This window comes from Schistocerca nitens, chromosome 4, assembly GCF_023898315.1.
Source record: "Schistocerca nitens isolate TAMUIC-IGC-003100 chromosome 4, iqSchNite1.1, whole genome shotgun sequence".
NCBI lineage: Eukaryota > Metazoa > Arthropoda > Insecta > Orthoptera > Acrididae > Schistocerca > Schistocerca nitens.
The window spans coordinates 435,101,835-435,126,487 of NC_064617.1; the positions used below are offsets into that span (position 1 = coordinate 435,101,835).

The 24,653-nt window shown below is 40.0% G+C and overlaps 1 protein-coding gene across 1 annotated transcript in view; it reads left to right on the forward strand.

Annotated features, from left to right (window-relative positions):
* Positions 1 to 24,653, forward strand: part of LOC126253286 (PAN2-PAN3 deadenylation complex catalytic subunit PAN2) — a 318,390-nt gene that overhangs the window by 185,392 nt on the left and 108,345 nt on the right. Inside the window, exon 14 of the mRNA XM_049954511.1 lies at positions 16,557 to 16,716. Coding sequence (XP_049810468.1) covers positions 16,557 to 16,716 — 160 coding nt within the window. The remainder of the gene's footprint in view (positions 1 to 16,556; positions 16,717 to 24,653) is intronic.

The following is a 24,653-nucleotide window of genomic DNA, read 5'->3' on the forward strand; positions in this document are numbered from 1 at the left end:
TTATCGCACAGGCGGCTTAACAGCTCATGCATCCAAGTTGCTTACAAGAATAATATACAGAAGAATGGAAAAGAAATTTGAGGATGCGCTAGATGACGATCAGTTTGGCTTTAGGAAAGGTAAAGGCATGAGAAAGGCAATTCTGATACTGTGGTTAATAATGGAAGCAAGGCTAAAGAAAAATCGAGACATGTTCATAGAATTTGTCGACCTGCAAGAAACATTTGACATTGTAAAATGGTGCAAGATGTTCGACATTCTGAAAAAAGTAGGGATAAGCTATAGAGTGAGACGGCTCATACACAATATGTACAACAGACAAGAGGGAATAATACCAGTGAATGACCAAGAACTAAGTGCTCGTATTAAAAAGGGTGTAAGACAAGGATGTAGCTTTTCGCCCGTATGGTTCAATCTGTGCATCGAGGAAGCAATGGTGGAAATAGAAGAAAGGTTCAGGAGTGGAATTAAAATTCAAGGTGAAAGGATACCAATGACACAATTCGCTGATGACATTGCTAGCTTGAGTGAAAGTGAAGAAGAATTAAATCATCTGCTGAACGGAATGAACAGCCTAATGAGTACAGAGTATGGATTGAGAGTAAATCAAGGAAATATTAAGGTAATGAGAAGTAGTAGAAATGAAAACAGCGAGAAATTTAACAACAGGATTGATGGTCACGAAGTAGATGAAGTAAAGGAATTCTGCTATCTAGGCTGTAAAATAACCAATGACGGACGGAACGAGGAGGACATCAAAAGCAGACTAGCAATGGCAAAAAGGCCATTCGTGGCCAAGAGAAGTCTACTACTATCAAATATCAGCTTCAATTTGAGGAAGAAATTTCTGAGAATGTAAATCTGGAGTACAGCATTGTATGGTAGTGGAACATAGACTGTGGGAAAACCAGAACAGAAGAGAATCAAAGCATTTGAGTTGTGGTGCTACAGACGAATGTTGAAAATTGGGTGGACTGATAAGGTAAGGAATGAGGGGGTTCTGTGCAGAATCGGAGAGGAAAGGATCATGTGGAAAACACTGACAAGGAGAAGAGAGAGGATGATAGGACCTCTGTTAAGACATGAGGGAATGACTTCCATGATACTAGAGGGAGCTGTAGAGGGCAAAAACTGTAGAGGAAGACAGAGATTGGAATACACCCAGCAAATAATTGAGGATGTAGGTTGCAAGTGCTACTCTTAGATGAAGAGGTTAGCACAGGGGAGAGATTCGTGGCGGGCCGCATCAAACCTGTCAGAAGACTGATGACAAAAAGACCATAGTAAAAAGTGGAATAATCTTCTCGTTGCAGCAGCATATCAGGAAGGTTGCTGAACCCTAATTTATAGAGTTTATTTATAACCTTCTTTGTCTGCAACTTCCTCATATGTTTAATACTGTACCATAATGCCAGAATGCCTGAGTTTTGTGGTGGTAATATTGAGTAAAATTTTCTCTGTCCTCCAGCCGCATCAAGTGGTTCAAATCCCATGAGCTTCCAAACAAGTCAAGTTTCTGATTGCTAATGGGCTGCTATCTGACTGCTGGCTGTGACATCACTAGTGCCTGCAGTATCACCATATATAGCCATACATTGACTCCACATTCAATGAACCTGCTTCAACTCTGCAGTCACTGGGTTCCGCACAGCTGCACAGTGCTAAGTTGTAGACTGCCAGCTGTATTAAAAGTGTTGCCATTGGTTTTCGTTTCGAGGGCTTCTGTAGTTACACTGTCCCAGAAGCCATTAGTGTGTCATGACAGAGGTGTCATCAGATTTGATGTGGTGACCATTTTCTAGGACATGCTCAGCTGAAATAGATTGTTTGGGGTAGTGTAGGCAATAAAAGCACTCTTGGTCCCTCCTGAAGTGCTCACTGATTGTCCAACATCAGACTGACCACACTCACCAGGGAACTGCATAAAATTTGATAACATCTCTGTCGTGGCTCACTGTAACAGATGCAATAAAAGTGTACCAACAGTCCATCAGTAGTCATGCCACTTAACAATGCCCAAGGAGTATTTGGCCAAAAGTTTGTGGCATTTTAACCATTTGCCATGCTGGAAGCCTGAGAACATTTTATTGGTTAATTTTGACTGAAGTTGTGCTTGACTTAAAAGTGTAATGCTATAACTATTTTATTTATTTATTTACACGTCAAGTTCCATAGGACCAAATTGAGGAACAAATCTCCAAGGTTATGTAACCTGTCAGTACATGAAATTACAATGTAAAAGTAATAACAGAGAAAAATAAATGTTTATGAACCCGAAAAAAAGTCAGTCCGTAACTTTCACTAAACGCTATCAACAATATAATAAGAATCAGCTTAATTTTTCAAGGAACTCCTCGACAGTGTAGAAAGAGACACCCATAAGGAAACTCTTCAGTTTTGTTTTGAAAGTGCATGGGTTACTGCTAAGAGTTTTGAATTCGAGTGGTAGCTTATTGAAAATGGATGCAGCAGTATACTGCACACTTTTTTGCACAAGAGTTAAGGAACTTGCCCCCCTTCTTGCAGCGGTGTACCGTAGGTCTCTAGAAGAGCGTAGCATTCCAAAGGATTGGAAAAGGGCACAGGTCATCCCCGTTTTCAAGAAGGGACGTCGAACACATGTGCAGAACTATAGACCTATATCTCTAACATCGATCAGTTGTAGAATTTTGGAACACGTATTATGTTCGAGTATAATGACTTTTCTGGAGACTAGAAATCTACCCAGTAGGAATCAGCATGGGTTTCGAAAAAGACGGTCCTGTGAAACCCATCTCGCGCTATTCGTCCACGAGACTCAGAGGGCCATAGACACGGGTTCCCAGGTAGATGCCGTGTTTCTTGACTTCCGCAAGGCGTTTGATACAGTTCCCCACAGTCATTTAATGAACAAAGTAAGAGCATATGGACTATCAGACCAATTGTGTGATTGGATTGAGGATTTCCTAGATAACAGAATGCAGCATGTCATTCTCAATGGAGAGAAGTCTTCCGAAGTAAGAGTGATTTCAGGTGTGCCGCAGGGGAGTGTCATAGGACCGTAGCTATTCACAATATACATAAATGACCTGGTGGATGATATCGGAAGTTCACTGAGGCTTTTTGCAGATGATGCTGTGGTGTATCGAGAGGTTGTAACAATGGAAAATTGTACTGAAATGCAGGAGGATCTGCAGCGAATTGACGCATGGTGCAGGGAATGGCAATTGAATCTCAATGTAGACAAGTGTAATGTGCTGCGAATACAGAGAAAGATAGATCCCTTATCATTTAGCTACAAAATTGCAGGTCAGCAACTGGAAGCAGTTAATTCCATAAATTATCTGGGAGTACACATTAGGAGTGATTTAAAATGGAATGATCATATAAAGTTGATCGTCGGTAAAGCAGATGCCAGACTGAGATTCATTGGAAGAATCCTAAGGAAATGCAATCCAAAGACAAAGGAAGTAGGTTACAGTACACTTGTTCACCCACTGCTTGAATACTGCTCAGCAGTGTGGGATCCGTACCAGATAGGGTTGATAGAAAAGAGATGGAGAAGATCCAACGGAGAGCAGCGCGCTTCGTTACAGGATCATTCAGTAATCGCGAAAGCGTTACGGAGATGATAGATAAACTCCAGTGGAAGACTCTGCAGGAGAGACACTCAGTAGCTCGGTACGGGCTTTTGTTAAAGTTTCGAGAACATACCTTCACCGAAGAGTCAAGCAGTATATTGCTCCCTCCTACATATATCTCGCGAAGAGACCATGAGGATAAAATCAGAGAGATTAGAGCCCATACAGAAGCATACCGACAATCCTTCTTTCCACGAACAATATGAGACTGGAATAGAAGGGAGAACCGATAGAGGTACTCCGCCACACACCGTCAGGTGGCTTGCGGAGTATGGATGTCGATGTAGATGTAGATTAAGTCCGATCCAAATTTAGGTTTGATCTCTGCCGTGTATTAGCCGAGTGAAGGCTGCTTATTCTTGGGAATAGCTAATATTGTTAACAAGAAATGACAGTAAGGAATATATATATTGAGAGGCCAATGTCAAAACACCCAGACTCGTGAACAGGGGTCGACAAGAGGTTCGTGAACTTACACCACTTATTGCCCGAACCGCCTGTTTCTGAGCCAAAAATATCCTTTTAGAATGGGAAGTGTTACCCCAAAATATAATACCATGTGACATAAGCGAATGAAAATAAGCAAAGTAGACTAATTTTTGTGTCGAGTGATCACTCACTTCTGATACTGTTCGAATAGCAAAAATGGCAGTATTAAGGCTTTGAACAAGATCCTGAACGTGGGCTTTCCATGACAGCTTACTATCTATCTGAACACTTAGAAATTTGAACTGTTCAGTTTCACTAATCATATGCCTGTTCTGTGAAATTAAAACGTCAGGTTTTGTTGAATTGTATGTTAGAAACTGTAAAAACTGAGGCTTACTGTGATTTAGCATTAGTTTATTTTCTACAAGCCATGAACTTAGATCATGTACTGTACTATTTGAAACCGAGCCAATGTTGCACACATCATCCTCCAAGCTAGCGTCATCAGTGAACAGAAATATTTTAGATTTACCCATAATACTAGAGGGCATATCATTTATATAAATAAGGATCAGGAGTTGCCTCAACACTGATCCCTGGGGCAGCCCCCCTTTTGACAGTATCCCACTCAAACCACACATAACAGCTGTTATCAGCATTGTGAATAATGAACATTTGCTGCCTGTTGCTGAAATAAGAGGTGAACCAATTGTGAGCTACTCCCCGTATTCCGTAATGGTCCAACTTCTGGAGCAATATTATGTGATCAACACAATCAAATGCCTTAGTTAAATCAAAAAATATGCCAAGCGTTCAAAACGCTATGTTTAGCCCATCCAGTACATCACAGATAAAAGCAAATATAGCATTTTCAGTTGTTAAACGACTTCTAAAGCCAAACTGTACATTTGATATCAAATTGTGTGATATAAAATGATCAATTATCCTCACGTACACAGCCTTTTCAATAACTTTTGCAAACACTGATGGCATAGAAATAGGTCTAAAATTATCTACATTATCCATTTCTCCGGTAGCTGAGTGGTCAGCGCAACGGACTGTCAATCCTAAGGGCCCGGGTTTGATTCCCGGCTGGGTTGAAGATTTTCTCCGCTCAGGGACTGGGTGTTGTGTTGTCCTAATCATCATCATTTCATCCCCATTGACGCGCAAGTCGCCGAACTGGCGTCAACTCCAAAGACTTGCACCAGGCGACCTACCCAACGGGAGGCCCTAGCCACACGCCATTATTATTATTATTATTATTATTATTATTATTTCTCCCTTTTTATAAAGCGGCTTTACTACTGAGCACTTAAATCGCTCAGGAAACTGACGATTCCTAAAGGAAAAATTACAAATATGGCTAAATACAGGGCTAACATGTGCAGCACAGTACTGTAATATTCTGGTAGACGCTCCATCATAACCATGGCAGTTCCTTAGTCTTCAGTGATTTAATTATTGACTCAATCTCCCCCTTGTCTGTATCACAGAGGAGTATTTCAGACATCAATGTCGGAAAGGCATTTGCCAGGAAAGTTGTATGATTCCCTGTAGAAACTAAATTTTTATTTAATTCACCAGAAATGCTCAGCAAATGATGATTAAATACTGTAAATATATCTGATATATCAGTAACAGAAATATTTTTACTGTGAACTGACTTTATATCACCGACCTTGTGCTGCTGACCATACACTTCCTTCACAACTGACCATGTAGTTTTGATTCTATCCTGTGAATTAGCTATTCTATTTGCATACCACATATTGTTTGCCGTTCTAATAACATTTTTAAGCACCTTACAATACTGTTTGTAATGGGCTACTGTAGCTTGATTGTGACTACTTCTAACATTTTGGTATAATTCCCGCCTTGTTGTACAAGATATTCTTATCCTACTAGTCAGCCACCCGGGCTGCCTATTACTGATAGTACCCCATTTAGAATGTTCTAATGGAAAACAACTCTCAAAGAGCATGAGAAATGTGTTAGGGAAAGCATTGCATTTATCATCTATATTATCGGCACTATAAACATCATGCCACTCTTGTTCCTTGACAAGGTCTATGTCTATAATTGTGATTGCATGTTATCCAGTTCCACAGCACAAATAATGAAAAATGAGGATTGATTTATCAATGAGACTGACACATCAGTGTCGAAGAGAAATGTCACTGGCACTTTCTGTAGTTCCTCTTGTAACAGTATTTTCATAGACATACGACACAATCATTGCCTGGACAAGCGAGGCGCATCATCTACCACCTGTTACAGTTTGACAGGCTTCTGCAGTATGCCGTTTAGGAACACATTGGTAGCATTCTGCTTTGTAATGAGGACACACATGGCATTCATACAATGTAAAACAGTCTGACCAGCTAGGGAACAACCAAAACCTTCACGACCAGCATCTTGGAACTAGAGTGCTGCAACGCTCAATGTTTGACCGGTCACGGCTCACCTGTTGACAGGGGAACCGAGTCTCTCGTGTCCGGCCCCACACGACTTTGCTCGGTCACATACTCGCTCCATGTCTCTTGTCCGGATTCCGGACACGCGGATAACCGAGCATGACAGGTCACCGCTGACGTCTCATTCGCCTCGTCCCGGCTGCACTGTACTGTACAAATCCAACGCCTCTCTCTCTCCCTCTCTCTCTCTCTCTCTCTCTCTCTCTCTCTCTCTCACACACACACACACACACACACAATGTATTTATCTCTGTCTCTGTCTTTTAATACAAAAGTAATGTTTCCAAGAACGGGTACGTAACAGAGCTAAATTCATAGAGCACTTTCTTTTATAATATTTACTCCCGTCTTCCTAACGTCCGTGAATTTTATTGTAAATAAAACATTGATCACAAGAGACCAATCTGTGTTAATGTAATGTGTTGTAAGCATCATATAGTGCATCTGATTATGCGAATCAGTCCACATATCAACTCTCGCAGCACATGTTTTATTAATAACTTCCGCAATAACAGAAGGCATTATGTTGTTTCGTATTGCATCAGCTTGTTCTTTGACATGTCTGCTTATAGTAGAGGGATGTGGCATGGCATCTGCCACGTTAACTTCTCCATAATGCGCACATAGATGTATTAATTCTTGGCCTGGTTCTCTGAAACCACCAGAAACAGCATTAAAAGGTCTCATATCTTTAGCACACATTGCGACACACTTTGCTGTAATACTATTTTTTATTATTGCCGGTATTCCTGAAGGAGCTGTATCTTTGTGAGGTTTCTTGCAACTGTGTTTCTTTAAATGAGTGGTTCCCGATTGGAAACACAATAATGTGGAGTAGTTTATGCAAGATACGTACCCAGTAGACGCACTGTTTTCGTCTACAACCAACAAAAATATGCTCCATACTTGGCTTTTTAGACCTTCCCGTTTCTTCAATGTGTAAACATTGGTTTCAATCTTACGTATTACTGCACTGGCTTCCTCGCACTGCATGATAACAGAGAGAGAGACACACCACAAATAAGAAGCCCGTACTGGCTGCAGTCTCTCACGGATAATGACACGTTTAATGTGTTTGAAGTTACGTGCTACGTATTCGGTCATGGCTTCAATGCTCGGTCACTAGAACTAGTGCGGGCAGCCTATCCAGTTAGGGTGTGGCTCGCCCCATCTCGTATTTTGTGCTCGCTTACTCGGTCATGCAGGACTCTACTTGGAACAACATGGGGCGATGTAGAATGAGAATGGGGGCTGCTGCCAGGCAAGCCATGTTTATCACATTAGGATCTGACGTTGTCCTGAGTGTGTTCTTACCAGAGCCATAGAAGAGATTTCTAAATCAGAAATAAACTTGTGCTGAGAAGCCTGTGAGATTTCAAAAGCACTTGCAGTGCATAAAGCTTCTGCTGTTGATGATATGACTGTCATAAAGCCTGTGTGTGTGTGTGTGTGTGTGTGTGTGTGTGTGTGTGTGTGTGTGTGTGTGGTATCAGGGGCGAGATTGACTACCATGTCTTGAATTAAACTTTCAGTGTAGGATTGACCACATGTACACATAGGTTTGCAATTTCTTCTTAAATGTTGAAGGTTGGCATCCACAAAGCATAGCTTTTGAAATCAAATTAATGATGCTGCAAAAAGTCTAAATGGATAGTGGCTATTGCATGCATGTAGATGGGAGATGTTCTGAAAATGGGTATATATTTTACTGGGTATCACCGATAGGTGTGAAAGTGGAGCCAACATTTGCACTAAATAATACAAGTAAGCATTGCTTGGCAACAAAAATGCCCACTCATAGTCTGCACAGTTAGTCACACTTCCCTGAAAATGCAGCACTAACCATTTTTGAAACACTTCGCAATCTTCCTGTACATAACTGAACAGTTGAAAATCGGGAATAGCCAGCAGTGCTTGTGACTTTTGGAAGTTTAGCTTGTAAGAAGCTTTACCAGTTCCTTAAGTTGACTGCCAGAGTTCAAAAACTTCTGCATCTAAGAGAGTTGTAACTTGATAAGAAAGTTACCTCCTTTTCACCAATTTTATGACTTACTTCTCTAAAGTAACAGTTACTTATTACACTTAAATACTGCGGGCTTTCAAAAATAAAATGAAATGTGGTTGCCCTCAGCTACATACACACTGACTCAGAGTTGGAATATTGTAAGTCGCGGCTGGTTTCGTTGTCTAGGGTCTGGGATACGTAGTTGCCGCATTACAAGCCGGGATACGTAGTTGCCGCATTACAAGCCAAATACCACCGAGTCTACAGTATACAACATGAATATACACACAAATCGAATGGTGGAAGGTTCCTATCAATCAGAGATTGTGAATTTTGAATGTAATATAGAAATTTATAAATGAAAGACTGCAATTAAATAAATTCTGCAGGTACTATTTTAATGACTTTAAATAATGAGTACAATAGCAGAAGTACCTTAAAGAATGCCCTTTATTACCGTAAAACTCTTATTGGTGTCAATGGTCCAGCAATTAAATAAAATATAAGTTGAATAACAGGGAAACAATAGATTCTTACTTCACATAATTGGTTATGCAGAAGCCATGGAAATCTCATAAGTGCGCAGGTTGGCACTACGAAATATTTCTATCTTTCGTGACCACGCGCAAACTGCTCCACTCTCCAAATCTTTCCCGTGGCTGTGCGTCCGTCGCGCCGCACTGTTCAGAACTCTCCCGTGTCCTGTCCCGAAACGATGCTCCTCCCCCTCCTCCATAAGTCTCTCCACATGTCCTTTTGGAAACAATCGCTGTGATTGGCTAGAGCGCTCCCACCCTGTTTCCAAGCCAACTTACAATCACAAACATAATGAAACACATTTGAAATACTGGATTCACATGTAAATAACTTGAAATTAAATAAATATTCCTAAGGCTGGACCATAAACACACTCTAACACACATTATTAAATACATAAACAATTAAATAAACACATATCAGAAGAATAGAAACAAAGTAGGCCGATAGCCTAATGTCTCTTGTGCTTTCTAGACATAGTAAATAATTGACCAATTTCTTCGGGTATAAACAAAGACATAGATGAATAAATATATTTATAAGCATGCTGCTACTGTTTTTTTCGTGTAACTGTGGAGTACTTATGGCCTGACACGATCGATAGCAATCAGCTACTTTGGCCTCCAATAACTCATGTACTATTCAAGTTACAATTTAGGTTTACACTATTAGCTTTCTAAAGACTTGTTGATCGACAAAATCGGATGAACCGTTCAGATTTTGGAAATTTGTTGCTGGGCGTTACTTGTATAATTTACAGTCAGATACTAAACTTTAAACTAATAAAGGTGTTGAAAATCTGATTACACCATCAGAATTGTCGTGCAAATAATGGTAATGTACATGTTTCTTTTTAAGATATCATGATTCCTCTTGATACTATTAATTTCTATATGAACTGTGAAATGTCTGCCATTAAGGTTTCACAAAGTCCGCCATCTTTGGCACTCCCTGCATGTCTCCTTCATCGACACAGCATCATCATGGAATTCCCAGCCATGCGGTCCCTGGACCACACGCTGGGGCTACCCCTCGTGCTCAGCTAACATTCATCACCACGTGGTTACTGCCGAGCCCTGGCTTGCTGATCGGCCCGTGCGGCCACACCAACTCCGAACTTAGAATATTTTCAGGGCACCACAACTCACCCATTACCTCACAATATGTAAACTTCAGCGTGAAACAGGAGTCAATAAGCTCTCAATAAAATAAAATGATTCTCCCGAGCCACAAAAAAATTACAGGTTTCCACAACCACTTCATTGAGCATGCACGTTAAACTGAATACAGGCTAGTTGCTGTAATGCAAGTGTGGTAATATTGATAGACAGTGATGGAAACCAATGCAGTAGTTAGTTCATCTGGCTGAGTAAGTATACCAGTCCAAGGGCACCAAAGCATAACTTCACATTAGAAATCTCTCACTCAGGCTTAATCGACTTGCACACCAGTAAGAGCAAATCACTTCATGATCCAGCAGAGTCTTTAAGTATAGCAGTGGAATCCACGGAAGAATTGGCTCACTTGACAGAGAATGAAAGCGTGCTTGTAGCCAGTCAGGCTTAAATTGCACAGCAAGGCAGCATCACTTGCCACAGTTTTGGATCTTCCAGTGATACATCAGAATTGCAAGGGGTTGACTAGAAACTTGGGTCAGTAAGACAAAGGAAGACTGTTAGTCTGTGGCATCACTACTGTTTTTATTCATCACTGTCACTGGTATCATCTTACAGTGAAGCCTACTACCTTTCCTTCCTTCCAGACATTCTTATCCAGTGTTACCACAGGCTCTGAAAATCAGGGAATATCAGGGAATTTCAAACACATCAGGGAAATATCAAGGGAATTTAAAAAAAAAAAAAAAAATTAATTGAAAAAATCTCATTTTTGTCTCAGTAGATGAAATGGTTTGTTTATTGAGGTGTCATGCATCGTATCTGGCTGAGTGCAGCTGAGTACATGCACTGCTTCTCCTCTCCCTCATTCTTACTGCTTCTCCCCATCGTACCACTTCCCTCAGCTTGCAGTCAATGCTGCCACCACTTCTTGTCACTAGCCTAGCAGCTGCCAATGGTGTGATGTGTTTGGATCTGATTTTCAGATACTGTAGACACAGAGGCTGGAGACAGTGGTCATGTGTGCATAAGTTGTGTCTGAGTGATTGTGTGAATATGTGTGTGCTCTTGTTTTCTGATAAAAGCTATGGCTGAAAATGTGTGATTGTCTTTTCTACGTGTGTGTCTGTGGATCAGTAATCATCTTTATTGTGAGTTGCTACCTGTCCTCATTATTATTGATTCTCAGAGTATTTGAACACATTACCTATTGCATGGATTGATCACTGTGGTCTCAGTTCATCAACTTGCTGTCTGTGGTGCGTGAATAGTTAGCCACATGAGTGGATTTCCACAACGGACAAAACCACAGGCCACTTCTGTGGATAGCTGTAATGGATCGGGTCTGCTGATTTGAAGCCATTTGGGTCCCACTGACGTGCAGGCCCTGCCCATTGGATCTAGTCTCACCAATCTTCCCACAGACTGGGTCTGTTTGTGTGTGACATAATGCAGCAGATCTTCATGATTTGTCCGTAGACCCAGGACTATAGTGCTCCTCAGCAGGCCAGAGTCCATGACTGATGGATTTCAGGAATTGCGACTGTCTCACCGCAAGTACGTTGTATAGTGTGGCATGACGTTTTAAGATATTTTGTTTGTTCTAGTACATTTTGGCACTTCAGAAGTAGTTTATATGTTGGAAAGTATGTATAATAATAATAAGAAAATCATGTCAGTCGCTAGTGGTTTGTATGTTATGTACTCGTGTATTTTTTCAAAGAAAAATCACAGAACACCTGTAAAATAATAGATATAACACAGTGGGTAATAACTGACAATAATGAACATCGTAGAACCAATATTTTATTGGTGGTCACCTACATTGTTAGTTTACATGATTCTTCCCAAGCTTATACACTTCTTTCAAGAGGCCTACTTTTTTCTGAGGTTATTTCTGAATTCTGTGAAGTTATTTTAAATCTGTCTTGCGACTCCAAGGAACTGCATATTTTTGTCACCAAATGTGTTTTGTTTTATTGCAATAAAATAACATCAGTGGTCTTAATCAAACACATATATCATTTGGTTTGCTTTCTCCATCTAAAAATGTTCATTAGAAAAGATGTTGTTAATACTTACAATGTTTGCTCACATTAGGAAACGCCAGTCTGCTTGCAAGTTTTCTTTTATAGATATTTCCTTGTTTACACTATTGCTTCTTGTACTATAGCTACAAACACAGATTGTCAACTTATGTCTTAACTTATCCTTGAGAGCTCAAAATTTGCCAGGGAAAAATGCTAAAACTTGTCGCGAAATCAGTGAAATATCGGGGAATTCCTCTTGGGGAAATTTGTGGCAGCCCTGTTATCATATGTCCTCTTCTGAACCACCTCTTTGATACTTTTGTTTATGAATTCACTTTATATTCTACTCCAGGCAGTGAGTCTTAACTGTGCCAGCATGTTTATTGAGGGTTTCTTTTACTGTCCCCTTCCCCTCCCCCTCTCCCTCTCTCTCCCAAGGAATGAGAGCATAGAACATATTCATGGTCGCTGTGGATAAGCCACTCACTGTAAAGCTGTTGCAGATGAGCTTTGAAAGGTCTTTTTATGACAGCATCCATTCCTTGAAGTTATGAAGTTATGAGGCCACATCACCAAGTATTATTATTAATTCTATGTTACTCTGCATAGGCTTGCTCATTCTTACTACAGCACTTCGGTTAGTTGACATTAGTACACAACACAATGAAAAAATGCGAAATGTAGTGTGTTTGATGATAACATCGTACCTGCGGATTTCTGTTTGACATGTATGACATCTGCTGAGGGTTGATGTATTGCAGTTGAAAATGGATCTAAAGCTGAAATTGCAATAGTGACTATAATAAATATAATTAGTCAAATAGCAAAAAATTTATCATTTAAAAACTTTTGGATAACTATGGGTCTGCAGTAAATTAAAAATCATCAAAGATCATATTGTTACTCAAAAATTCATAAATAATATAGGCTATATGTGACTGTGCTTTGTCGTTGTGAAGTACTCAGTCATTCATATGTCATTTCTGTTGACACTTTCTTCTCATGAGAGTCCTCACAAATCTTAGAACATTTTTATTGATCATATAACCAGGAAGGCTGATTCTTTATGAACAGCCCTGAATTAAAAAAAAATTCTAATGACAAAATGCTGTCACATGTACCGTGGGTATTGTACAAGTCTAGCAATATGCATTAACAATCTTACAGTATCAAAATGCTCACTGTCTTAATTTTTGTGCTGTGATGCCCGTTGACAGTCAAGCGTAATCATCGCCATCATTAGCCAGCTTTTGCCCATTTTTGAAACATATGTACCAGTCATAAGTCAGTGTCTGACTTAAAGCATTGTCTCCAAAAGCTGGCCTCCACATTTGGTGCATTTCTACAGTGGTTTTCCCAAGCTTAAAACAAAACTTTATAAGGCCACAATGCTGAAAACTGCAAACTCGGAAAAATGTGACAATGGAAATACAATCACCAACTACTAACCAAATAAACCAGCTCAGAGCCACTTGCTACCCTGAATTTTGTCGTTTATAGCCTCCTCATGAATCAGTGTTAACTTAAAAATTAGTGTTGTTTTACCTGCATGAACCAATTGAAAGCCAAGACTTCCGGAGGCGAAATTCGCAGAACTGTTGATAAGACATGCAAAAGTACAAGAAATTAGACCATCTTTCAGAACTATTAGCGCCTTCTTTAGGATAGGGAGGGGAATAATTTGTGGAATATAGAGGAAGGGCTGGTTACTCAGGCCCCAAAATGATAGTGACTCACCAGCAGTGAGAATGAGGTCAGAGTAGGATGAATAGGGATGGTCAAAAAATTCTAAGTTGGTAAGCACTATACCAACTTTGGATGATGATGCCTGAATCTCAGTGAGATGACAAAAGTCGTGAGATAGCAATATGCACATATACAGATGGCAATAGTATCACATGCACAAGGTATAAAAGCATAGTGCATTGTCAGAGCTGTCATTTATACTCCAGTGATTCATTTGAAAAGGTTTCAAATGTGATTATGGGTGCATGACAGGAATTAACAGACTTTGAATGCAGAATGGTAGTTGGAGCTAGATGCATGGGATATTCTATTTTGGAAATCGTTGTTGTTGTTGTGGTCTTCAGTCCTGAGACTGGTTTGATGCAGCTCTCCATGCTACTCTATCCTGTGCAAGCTTCTTCATCTCCCAGTACCTACTGCAGCCCACATCCTTCTGAATCTGCTTAGTGTATTCATCTCTTGGTCTCTCTCTACGATTTTTACCCACCACGCTGCCCTCCAATACTAAATTGGTGATCCCTCGATGTATCAGAACATGTCCTACCAACTGAACCCTTCTTCTCGTCAAGTTGTGCCACAAGCTCCTATTCTCCCCATTTGCAATTATTCATGGACATCATGTTCCCAAATGACAATGGAATTTTTATGGATGACATTGTACCATGTCACTGAGCCACAATTGTTCGCAATTGGTTTAAAGAACATTGTGGACAGTTTGAGTGAATGATTATGCCATCCATCATTAGGGAATTTAATATTCTGAGATCCACAATATCAAGAGTGTGCTGAGAATACCAAATTTCAGGCATTACCTATCACCACAGACAACGCAGTAGCCATTGGCCTTCAACTTAACAACTGAGAGCAGCAGTGCTTTTGTAGAGATGTCAGTGCTAATGAACAAGCTACACTGCATAAAATAACCACGAAAATCAGTGTGGGGTGCATGATTAATATGTCTGTTATGACAGTGCCGCAAAATTGGGTGTTAATGGGCTATGGCAGCAGACAACCAATGTGAGTGCCTCTGCTAACAGCACAACATTGCCTGCAGTGCATCTCCTGAGCTCATGACTATATTGGTTGGACCCTAAAGGACTTTAAAACCATGGTCTGGTCAGATGAGTCACGGTTTTGGTTGGTAAAAGCTGATGCTAGGGTTTGTGTGTGCCTCAGAACCCACAAAGTCATGGATCCAGGTTGTCAACAATGCACTGTGCAAGCGGGTGGTGGCTCCATAATGTTGTGTACTGTTTTTACATGGAATTTACTGGGTCCTCTGGACCATTTGCAGTTATTCATGGACATCATGTTCCCAAATGACAATGGAATTTTTATGGATGACAGTGTACCATGTCACTGGGCCACAATTGTTTGCAATTGGTTTAAAGAACATTGTGGACAATTTGAGTGAATGATTTTGCCACCCATCAAAAATTTATGGGATATAATTGAGAGGTCAGTTGTGCACAAAATCCAGCACTGGCAACACTTTCACTGTTATGGATGGCTATAGATGCAGCATGGCTAAGTATTTCTGCAGGAGACTTCAAACAACTTGCTGAGTACATACCACATCCAGTTGCTGCACTGTGACACAAAAGGAGATCTGACAAGATGTTAGAAGGTATCTCATGATTTTTGTCACCTCAGTGTAAGTTGAAAAAGTAAAAAACAATAAATAAAATTATTAAATAAGAAATAATAAACAGAAAGTATTCCAAGAAGAAATATTAATAATGAAAAAGGAGGTAGATTGTATATTAACTGAATTAAAGTCCAGAAGGGTGTTGAGATACAAAGACATGTTGGTGAACAAGTTTCCATCACTGAATTTCAGAGAAACTAGAAGCAGGTGGGAGTATAAATTGCCCTGTGGTGAAGCAGGCTTAGAGCTTCCTTGAAACATGGAATGGTCAGCAACTATATAATGGAAGCCGCAGATGCCAGCAGTTCTTTTGTGTCCATCCACGCTTTCAGCCAGTATAGTGATGTTCATTCTTATGTAAAATGCTGTGCAATGAACATGTTTGTTGGTAACAATATGTGTGGTTTCAGATGTTGCTGTGTGTGACACTGCAAAATTTACCGTTGGTGGAGATGGAGTAGGTGATAGTGTATGGGTGCATGTGACATATTTTTCACAAGGAGCACTTGCAAGGGTGGGAAACTTAAAGACTAGGGATGACAGAGTGGAAATTTCGTGTGGTTTGACAAGGATGCTGCAGAGGCTAGGAGGATGGTGGGAAGTGATGGTGGGCGCTGTTGAATGCCAGGGTTTTATTTCGAGGCTTGACGTATCGAAGTCATTGCCTTGGCACAATGGTGTATTGAGGTATCTGAGACCTGGGTGGTACTCAGGTCATGGCCAACGGGGATCGCTTCTGAGTATTTTGGAACCGGGAGCTCTATTAGTCAGAGGCTGAAAGAAGGATACTGCCCAGGAATTTTATTTGTGAGTATGATCTGTGGGATAGTTACCTGGGATAGGTTGTGGTATAGATGTTGAGGTATTTGATGGGGGAGCAGATATTTTTTTCCATTTATTACATATACATGAAGTACTAGCCAAATATTTTGTACCTTTCTTGTTTCAGAATAAGCAGTTCTGGCAGCAACAGATTGAGCTGGCAACTGGACAACGGACATCTTGTAGCCCTGGTGAGGCAAAGGATGGCGAGGCTGCACGGAAGTTGCGCATGTGCCGTTACGGTACTGGATGCACAAGACCTTCATGTCGATTTTCTCACTCAACAAGTAAATATCTTGTATCTTTTCCTTTGTGAAAGTAACTAGTTTTTATATGCAAAGCATACTATAGACTATGACACAGGCGCGTTTCTGCTTACAGAATTACAAAGTATGAATTGTGAATAACAACACGTGTCTAGTACAGACATTAAGGAGAGTAGAAACCTTAGGATGACCACTGCACACACTTGAGGCTGAATCCTGATACTTAGATTTTGAAACTTGAATTTCTAGAAACTGTCCTTTGGCAGTGTGCATTTGTTTGTAAACCTCTGATGATCCAGTGGCCATCTTTTAACTAAGTTGGGTAATACATCAAGCATGAAGGGAAGCAGGTGGACCACAGTGTTCATGTAGTCCACAGCTGTCATGGTGCCTTCAGTTACTGCAAAAGGTCCTCTGGAAGCCCAGATGAATTTCCCCGATAGCACACTATTGCAGTAGCAGCTGTGGGTACACATAAGGATCATCTGCTGCAGAGTACTGCACGATGTGCTCCAAAACACTTACACCAGCACCAGCATTGACTGTGTCATCAGATCTGTCATGTATTGCTGCCTATACTCCTTTACAGAGTGAGAAAGCTGAGAGATACTGTGTAGAGAGAAGTGTGTGTGTAGATTAATGAGCTGAATGGCAGGCATGGGAACAGGACTGGAGGCGAGTGGTGGTCAGGTGCAAGCAAAGATTGATGACAGGAGAATTGTGGGTTTAATGAATGTATTGTAAAAAAGTTTCCCTTTGTAATTCAGGGGAGGGTGGGTTGGGGGAGGGGGAAATTGAGATATTATGAACTGTGAAGAATCCACTGAAGTTCAGTATGTTATGGGTTCATCAACATGTTCTTCTATTGGGTGATCAACTTTGGTCTTGACAACAGTTTTGTCAGTGGTCAATCATTTAGGTGGACAGCTAGTTGGTAGTCATACACATATAAAATGCTAAGCAAAAGTTAAATAGCTGGTTAACATGACTGCTTTTGCATATGGACCTACCTCTTGGAGGGTAGAAGATGCCTGTGAAAAGGTCTGCAGTAAGATGTGCTTGCTTGGTGCAAAAAACATGTCTTAAATTAGGGTCTCCCTCAGGGGTATGACTCCTGTGGTAACAGGCTTTAATTAAGTGTGGCATATTAATGTACTAGAATATTTTGTTGAATGCATGGGTTGCAGAATACCATTTTGGGAGACATAGGAAGAATGTGGCACACATAAGTGCACAGTGAAAGGTATTTGAAGCCACGGCAAAGGTAATAGTTAAAATGTTCTGTGGATGATGAGCTGGCTCTAGAAGCTGATTGATAATAGGGAGCATGTATGAATATGATACACAAGATCTGTTTGCGGACTATGTTCTGGAGGGTAATTTCAATCTGTGGAGTCTTTAGTAAGACTGTCAGCATACTGGGCAGGATATTGCTTGTCACAGCAGATGCACCATCTGAAGGTCTAAGATTGTAGGGTGGAAAGCATGACAGCTATCAAAGAGGAGGTACTTTTTAAAGACAAAAGTTTTCATAACACCTCAAGAGAGATGGAGCATCATGAAGGTTGCCTTGTGGGCTTAGTAGTATTAGTTGAAACAGGTAAGAGGAAATGTATTGAGGCTGTGGAGGAATGAAGATAGATTATTTTGGCCTTACATCCAGATCATGAACCTGTCATTTTTGGATCTTAACTATTGGACCTTAACTAAACTAGAGGTTTAGAATCTTTGGTGACTAGGAATATTTCTGCTAGATAGCTGTAAACCAGTTGTCGTATGAGGATGCTGATGGCTATGCTGCAGATTGCTTTGTAAAGCTTTTACTTGAAGGATGAGTAGTTAAATAAATGGGTTTGTAAGGTGTGTAAGGGATATACAACCTCTAAACGTGGATGAACTATGAACTACAGTTACCTTACTGTCCTTCGAAATAGTCATCTCCCATAACTATGCACTGCAGAGCTCTGTGATACATGTCCTGGAAACTTTACACGAAGTTTTCTTTTGGGATGGTGTTCAAAAGCCATTTCACATTTTGTTGGATGTAAGGAATATCATCAAATGTCTTTCCTTTCAAAGCAAGTTTGAGTCAAGGGAACAGGAAGAAGCCTGGAGGATTGAGATCCAGCAAAAATGGTGGACGTTAAAGTTGCACCACACCCTTTTTTGCCAGGAACTGTTTGACAATATTGGCTGTGTGTGGACAAGCATTGTCGTGAACAAAAAACCAGGAGCCTTTTTATGCGTACTGGGGTGTAGATGTTGCATGAAACGGGTCAAAATTCCAACGTACCGTCCAGTGTTCAGTGTTGTTCCGTCAGGTAGAAATGCCTTGTGCATAATGCCTTGACTACCGGAAACTGTGATGAGCATCGTTTTGATGCATGATTTTTTGGCTCTGACCTTTTTCCGATGAGGTGATGTCGGAGAACACCATTCCATGCTTTGCCGTTTTGTTTCAGGGTTGTACCACAGACACCAGGTTTCATCCTCAGTGACAATATGGTGTCGCATCCACCATTTTGACAAAATCCTGTGAAGCCTCTAATCGTGCATGCTTCTGATCGTCAGTCAAGTGATGTGGCACAAGATGGCAACACATTTTCCTCTTCCCTAACTCCTGGGTAAGAATTTGCTGCACAGATTCATGGTTCATCTGCAGTTCATTCGCTATCATGCACACAGTTAATCGAAGGTCGTTTGTGATTAATGTCCTCACTTTCTCAATGTTTTCGTCACTGACGACAGTTGCTGGACATCCGCTATGGGGATTGTCAGAAACACTTTCCCGGCCTCCTCAAAAACCGGCGAACCACCCGTACACACACTTCATGGACAATGCTTGATCCCCATAAACATGTACCAGCATTGCATGTGTTTCTTTCAGTGTCTTGCCAAGCTTAAAACAAAAGTTTAAATTGATCCTTTGCTCATTCATTGTCATGTTCTCAGTTCAGAACCAACACACTAAACAAGCACTTCATCCAACAGGTCTAACATGGAACACACACGATGGTCAACTGAACTACGGTGGGGTGTAGGTTGTCAACACCGACCACTATGCAAGTGCAGCGTTGAGAGTCGCCAGTGTTGCCCGATTGACTGTACTGACTTCATTCACTGAACTTTACTGTCAAAGGTTGCACTTATGGGTTTGGTCGGAAGGACATTGGAGACAGGTAGTGTTCAGTGTTGACAGGGCCACAACCGTGGAGGTTTTTTTTCCTATATAGACTCGGCATCAACAGTTACAAGCAAAACTCCAGGTGCTAACGATATGGTATGATTGGTAGCACAGTTATCAGCTACCGCGGGGGATATAGGTGGGTTAGATTTATGGATTTTGGGAAGCATATAGAAGACGGTTGGGGGGGGGGGGGGGGGGGGAATTGGGGTGGAAAGAGAGATGGTTTGGGGGTAAGGTTCTGTGATGGGCGTAGGAGTTAGAGCAGGAATCGGAGGTTATCGTGGACTTTTGAGATGTAAAAGAGTCAAACAGCTCACAGTTATTAAATGTTTCAGTTGTCAAAATGGAAACAGTGGAGAGTATTTTGGATACAAATGAAGCAACAGTCATATACCTATCTGATCAGACATGGATATCATAACATGTTGATTGCAGAAAAGTTCTCTCACCATAATATTCCACACGGTTAAGTTTGCAGTAACCTCAGCTCACAGGTCACTCCGCATCTATCCATTGACATTGTTTCAAGCCAGTAGATTGCTGCCTGCTGCACCTGCAAGCACCTGAGCATGTGCTCTTCTCGGATGCGTGTTATGTGAAATAAACTGCGAGGATAATACAAGACTCTACCAAATGTGCACTTGTGACTGGACAGACACTCTGCCAGTGATGTTAGGGATGTTGTTATGAAACCATCTGCCTCTGGAAACCTTGAGTTACTAAAAGGTGAGCTCATTCAGTGGGTTCCCTTCTCTTAGAACAATTTTTGCACAGAAAGGAAATTTGTAACAGAAAGCTGCCACACTTCCTTGTCTACTCTGCACCTTGGCCTGATCGGACATCCCAGGACCACTCCTAAGGTCCGTATGAACATCTCACTTGCCAGATATGCATCACACCCTGCTCTCAAGTAGCCAAACTTCTGTGATTTAGCAGAGTTCGCAGACACTGTAACTAAGGCCACCACTCAACAGGTGTTGACTATAATGCACAACAGAGACAGACTGGCCGATATCACATCGCGTCTTGAGGCTAGGCACAAATTGAGACGTGTGTGGCGCAGCGCAGCGCGCTTTTTGTAACTTCTCTGGTTCAAATGGGACCATGCAAATTGTGACACGAGACACGCGCCTGCGCCGGGTCACACGGCGTTATGGTTGTGGCACAGTTTCTCACACCACACGCAATGCATTAGGGGTGAGGCAGGGAGCAGGAAGGCAGTCCTGCCGTATGTTCACTTTGGCATGGCGCATATGGGCAGTGAAAGTATTGAGCATCTGAAAAATACGGCCTTACTGTATACTGAATCTTATTATTACTGAGTAATGTTTCGCTTTTCACCGTTTAAGCACCCCATCTCTTTTCATTAGTACATAATAGTTTTCAGTTACATATACCTGTATAGTTCTTTTGTTTTGTTTATTCTTTTGTCAAGAACAATGAACAGTTCAATAACTGCTGACCCATTAGCCACTGGGATCATATCTTCTGCCTCCACAATGTTTTCAGGCTGTAAGAAGGGACAGATGATTCATCATGAAGGTAGTGAATAAGAAAGTAAGGAATATTATAAAATCACTCAAGGGTCAATCCATTTCAAATCACCCAGGCAATGTTGCTCAACATTTTTGATTTGCTTGATTTTTTTATCATGACTTCCCTATAGACAGATATTCACAAAACACCGTTTTAAAAAAATTTTTAAGTCATAGTTTTTTTCTAGTAGCCGTTTTTACAATGGCGGTTGGGCAAATTTTAGTGGAAATCGACGTTTGTGGAACGTTTAATTGCCATGTTATTTTAAAAGATATCATAATAATTCAAAAACCAGTGTGCTCACCATGAAATGAACTTCAGGCATATTTTTTTTTAATTGTTCTATCATGCAAGAGTGTCACTCAAACTCTTTCTGTAAAGACTCTGAAAAAAATTTATCAATCTTCTCTTTTTAAGGCCTTCAATTTTCATGAAGGAAGAGAGACTCACTAATAATATGTTATCTCTGTGTTGTGTACTTACATAACTACCTGCAGTAAAAGTTGCAGTCCTGAGAATGCACTCCTGTTTTTTTAGAGCTTTTCAAAAATGGCCAAAACCCTTCTAATGTCAATTTTCGCAGGTCAATATCTGAAAAGGGACTGAATGAAAACAAGTGAAAATTTTACAGGATGTTCTTTATTCTCATGGGAATATCTCACAAAAAAATTATGACTGAGACTCAACTACATTGAGAGTAATAGAGCAGCAAATTTCAGTAAAAATGCTACCCCTCTACATGCTCGTGCAGTGCCAAGTTAGCAAACAAGGGCTTGAAATTATTACAATTGACATTGGTCAAATGATGTTTAAATCATTACATACAATAAATGATCAAATATTTCTAATTTTAAATAACAATGGGCAGAGATAACAATTGGTAAGAGTTCTAATTCTTAAAATTAACAGTACATTTGTTGTACTACACTTGTGTACAGTATACACATAATAATGTTTCTCCATGTATACAGATTTAAAACATCAGTTGTAACTACTTTCCAGCTGCAATTTTCATTAGGGAGTTAAACAAACACAATATTTCATTGCATAGTTTATCAGTTATGTTGTGGGTTCTACCAGACACTTTGTGAATTCCATTGGAGTTACTTTTCATATTACTTTCTTTCCAGGACCCAAGACAATAAACAAGTGAATAAGAGTTTTGTAAGTGTAGATCTGAAGTCTTCCATCTTCAACTGTTTTCAAGAATAGTAGATTTTTCAAGTATTGAAATGAGTTGTTTTGTGGGTGAACTAATAAGTGAACAGTGCCATACACAACACTACAAGAAGAAAGTGCATCAAGAATTAATAAGAGTGAGTGACTTGCCAGCTGAAGAACAATGTTTGTTAAAATTAAGAATTTTGAAAGAAATTTCTAATATTTGTTATTACCACAAAGATAAATATTTAGGCAAATATAACCACATTTTTGGTAAGAAGTGTTGTGACCCATTTGGTACTCACAAAAAGCCAATTAAAAATGGTTTGCGTAAAATACTAATTAAACACCTAAACAAAAAAATGTGGTTATTAACCTAATTCCTGGACAATCTCTATGCCCAACTTGCGCATCAAGAATATTTGTAAATAAACCAGCTGAAAAAGTGGCAATTAGTGTTGAGAATGATCCTGAATTTCTTCCTGAGCCTTTTGAATTGGTTGAGGATGATCCTTTGCATCAAGTAGAATCAATCTGTGAAACTTTGGAATTATCTCCTTTACGTAAAATAACAAAGCTCAACAAAGACCAGCGACTATTAGCTTTACAAAGAAAAACTGATAAAATTACAAGTGCTGTCAAGCGAAAATTGGAAGAATCTTTCCATAATGACTTAGATGCTCAGAATGGAAATACTACAGAAAATGTACAAAGTGAGTATGATATACTTATTACCAAAATGAAAGAAAAATTCAAAGTTTCCAGTAAAGATGACAAAATTATGATAATTAGCCTCTTGCCATGGTCAACGAAAAAAATGATCGAGGAATTTGGTGCATCTGAATACATGGTGAAGTTAACTGGGCAGCTAGTTATGGATCAAGGTATCTTACCACATCTTTCGAAAAGACAAGGTGCCAGCAAAATAAGTGAAGTTGTTATTAATAGTGTTAAAGAATTTTACGAGGATGATGACAATAGTCACGTGTGTCCTGGTAAAAAGGAATGTGTTTCAACTGTGATTGACAATGTTAAGGGAGGAAAGCTTAATGCAAATTATAAATGGTATGTGATATTGATAATGAAAAATGTATGCTTGACATATGTGCAGGATGTCCTGGACCAGATACCCTACTTGATATCTTAAAAAATGAACTTGACATATTGCCTGATGAAGTAGTTTTCAAACAATGGGTACAAACTGATGGAGTTGAGCTTATTACACAGGTAATGCCCAGTGAGGAATTTTTACAGTCTCTTGTCGATAAGCTGGTGCTTTTAAAATCCCATCACTTTATCTCAAAAGCTCAAGCTCAATATTTTAAGGAAACGAAAGAAAACCTGAAAGAAACCCACTGTTTAGTGATTGGTAATTTTGCAGAGAACTATACATTTACAGTACAGGATGAAATTCAAAGTTTTCACTGGACTAATGCACAAGCGACACTGCATCCATTTGTCATCTACTTTAAAAAAGAAGACAACGTGTGTTGCAAATCTATTTGTGTAATTAGTGACCACCTAGAACATAATACCACGACTGTGTCTGCATTCAACATCACCTCATTAGAGAAATTAAGAATATCATACATAATGTTGAAAAGGTAATCTACTTTTGGCGCAAGCAGACAGTACAAAAATATGAATAACTTCATTAATATCTGCCAACACAAATGATTTTGGTTTACCAGCAGAGTGGAATTTCTTTGCCTCATCACACGGAAAGAATTCTTGCGATGGGATAGGCGGAACAACAAAAAGAGAAGTTACACGAGCTTCCCTTCAAAGACCTTACACAGAACAGATCCTGACTCCACACGATTTGTTCAAATACTGTCAACAGAATATTACTGGAATTAGATATATATTTGTTTCTTCAACTGAAACTGAACAAATCAAAACAAAGCTGACTGAGAGATTTGGTTGCTGTTTACCATTGAAAGGGACAAGAAGCTATCACAGATATGTTCCCATAAGTGACAATCAAATAAGATGTTTTGTTACTTCCAAAGGCTCCAACTTTGATGATCATCAAACTCCATACTTTTTACAAATGTATCATCTTTTACAAATA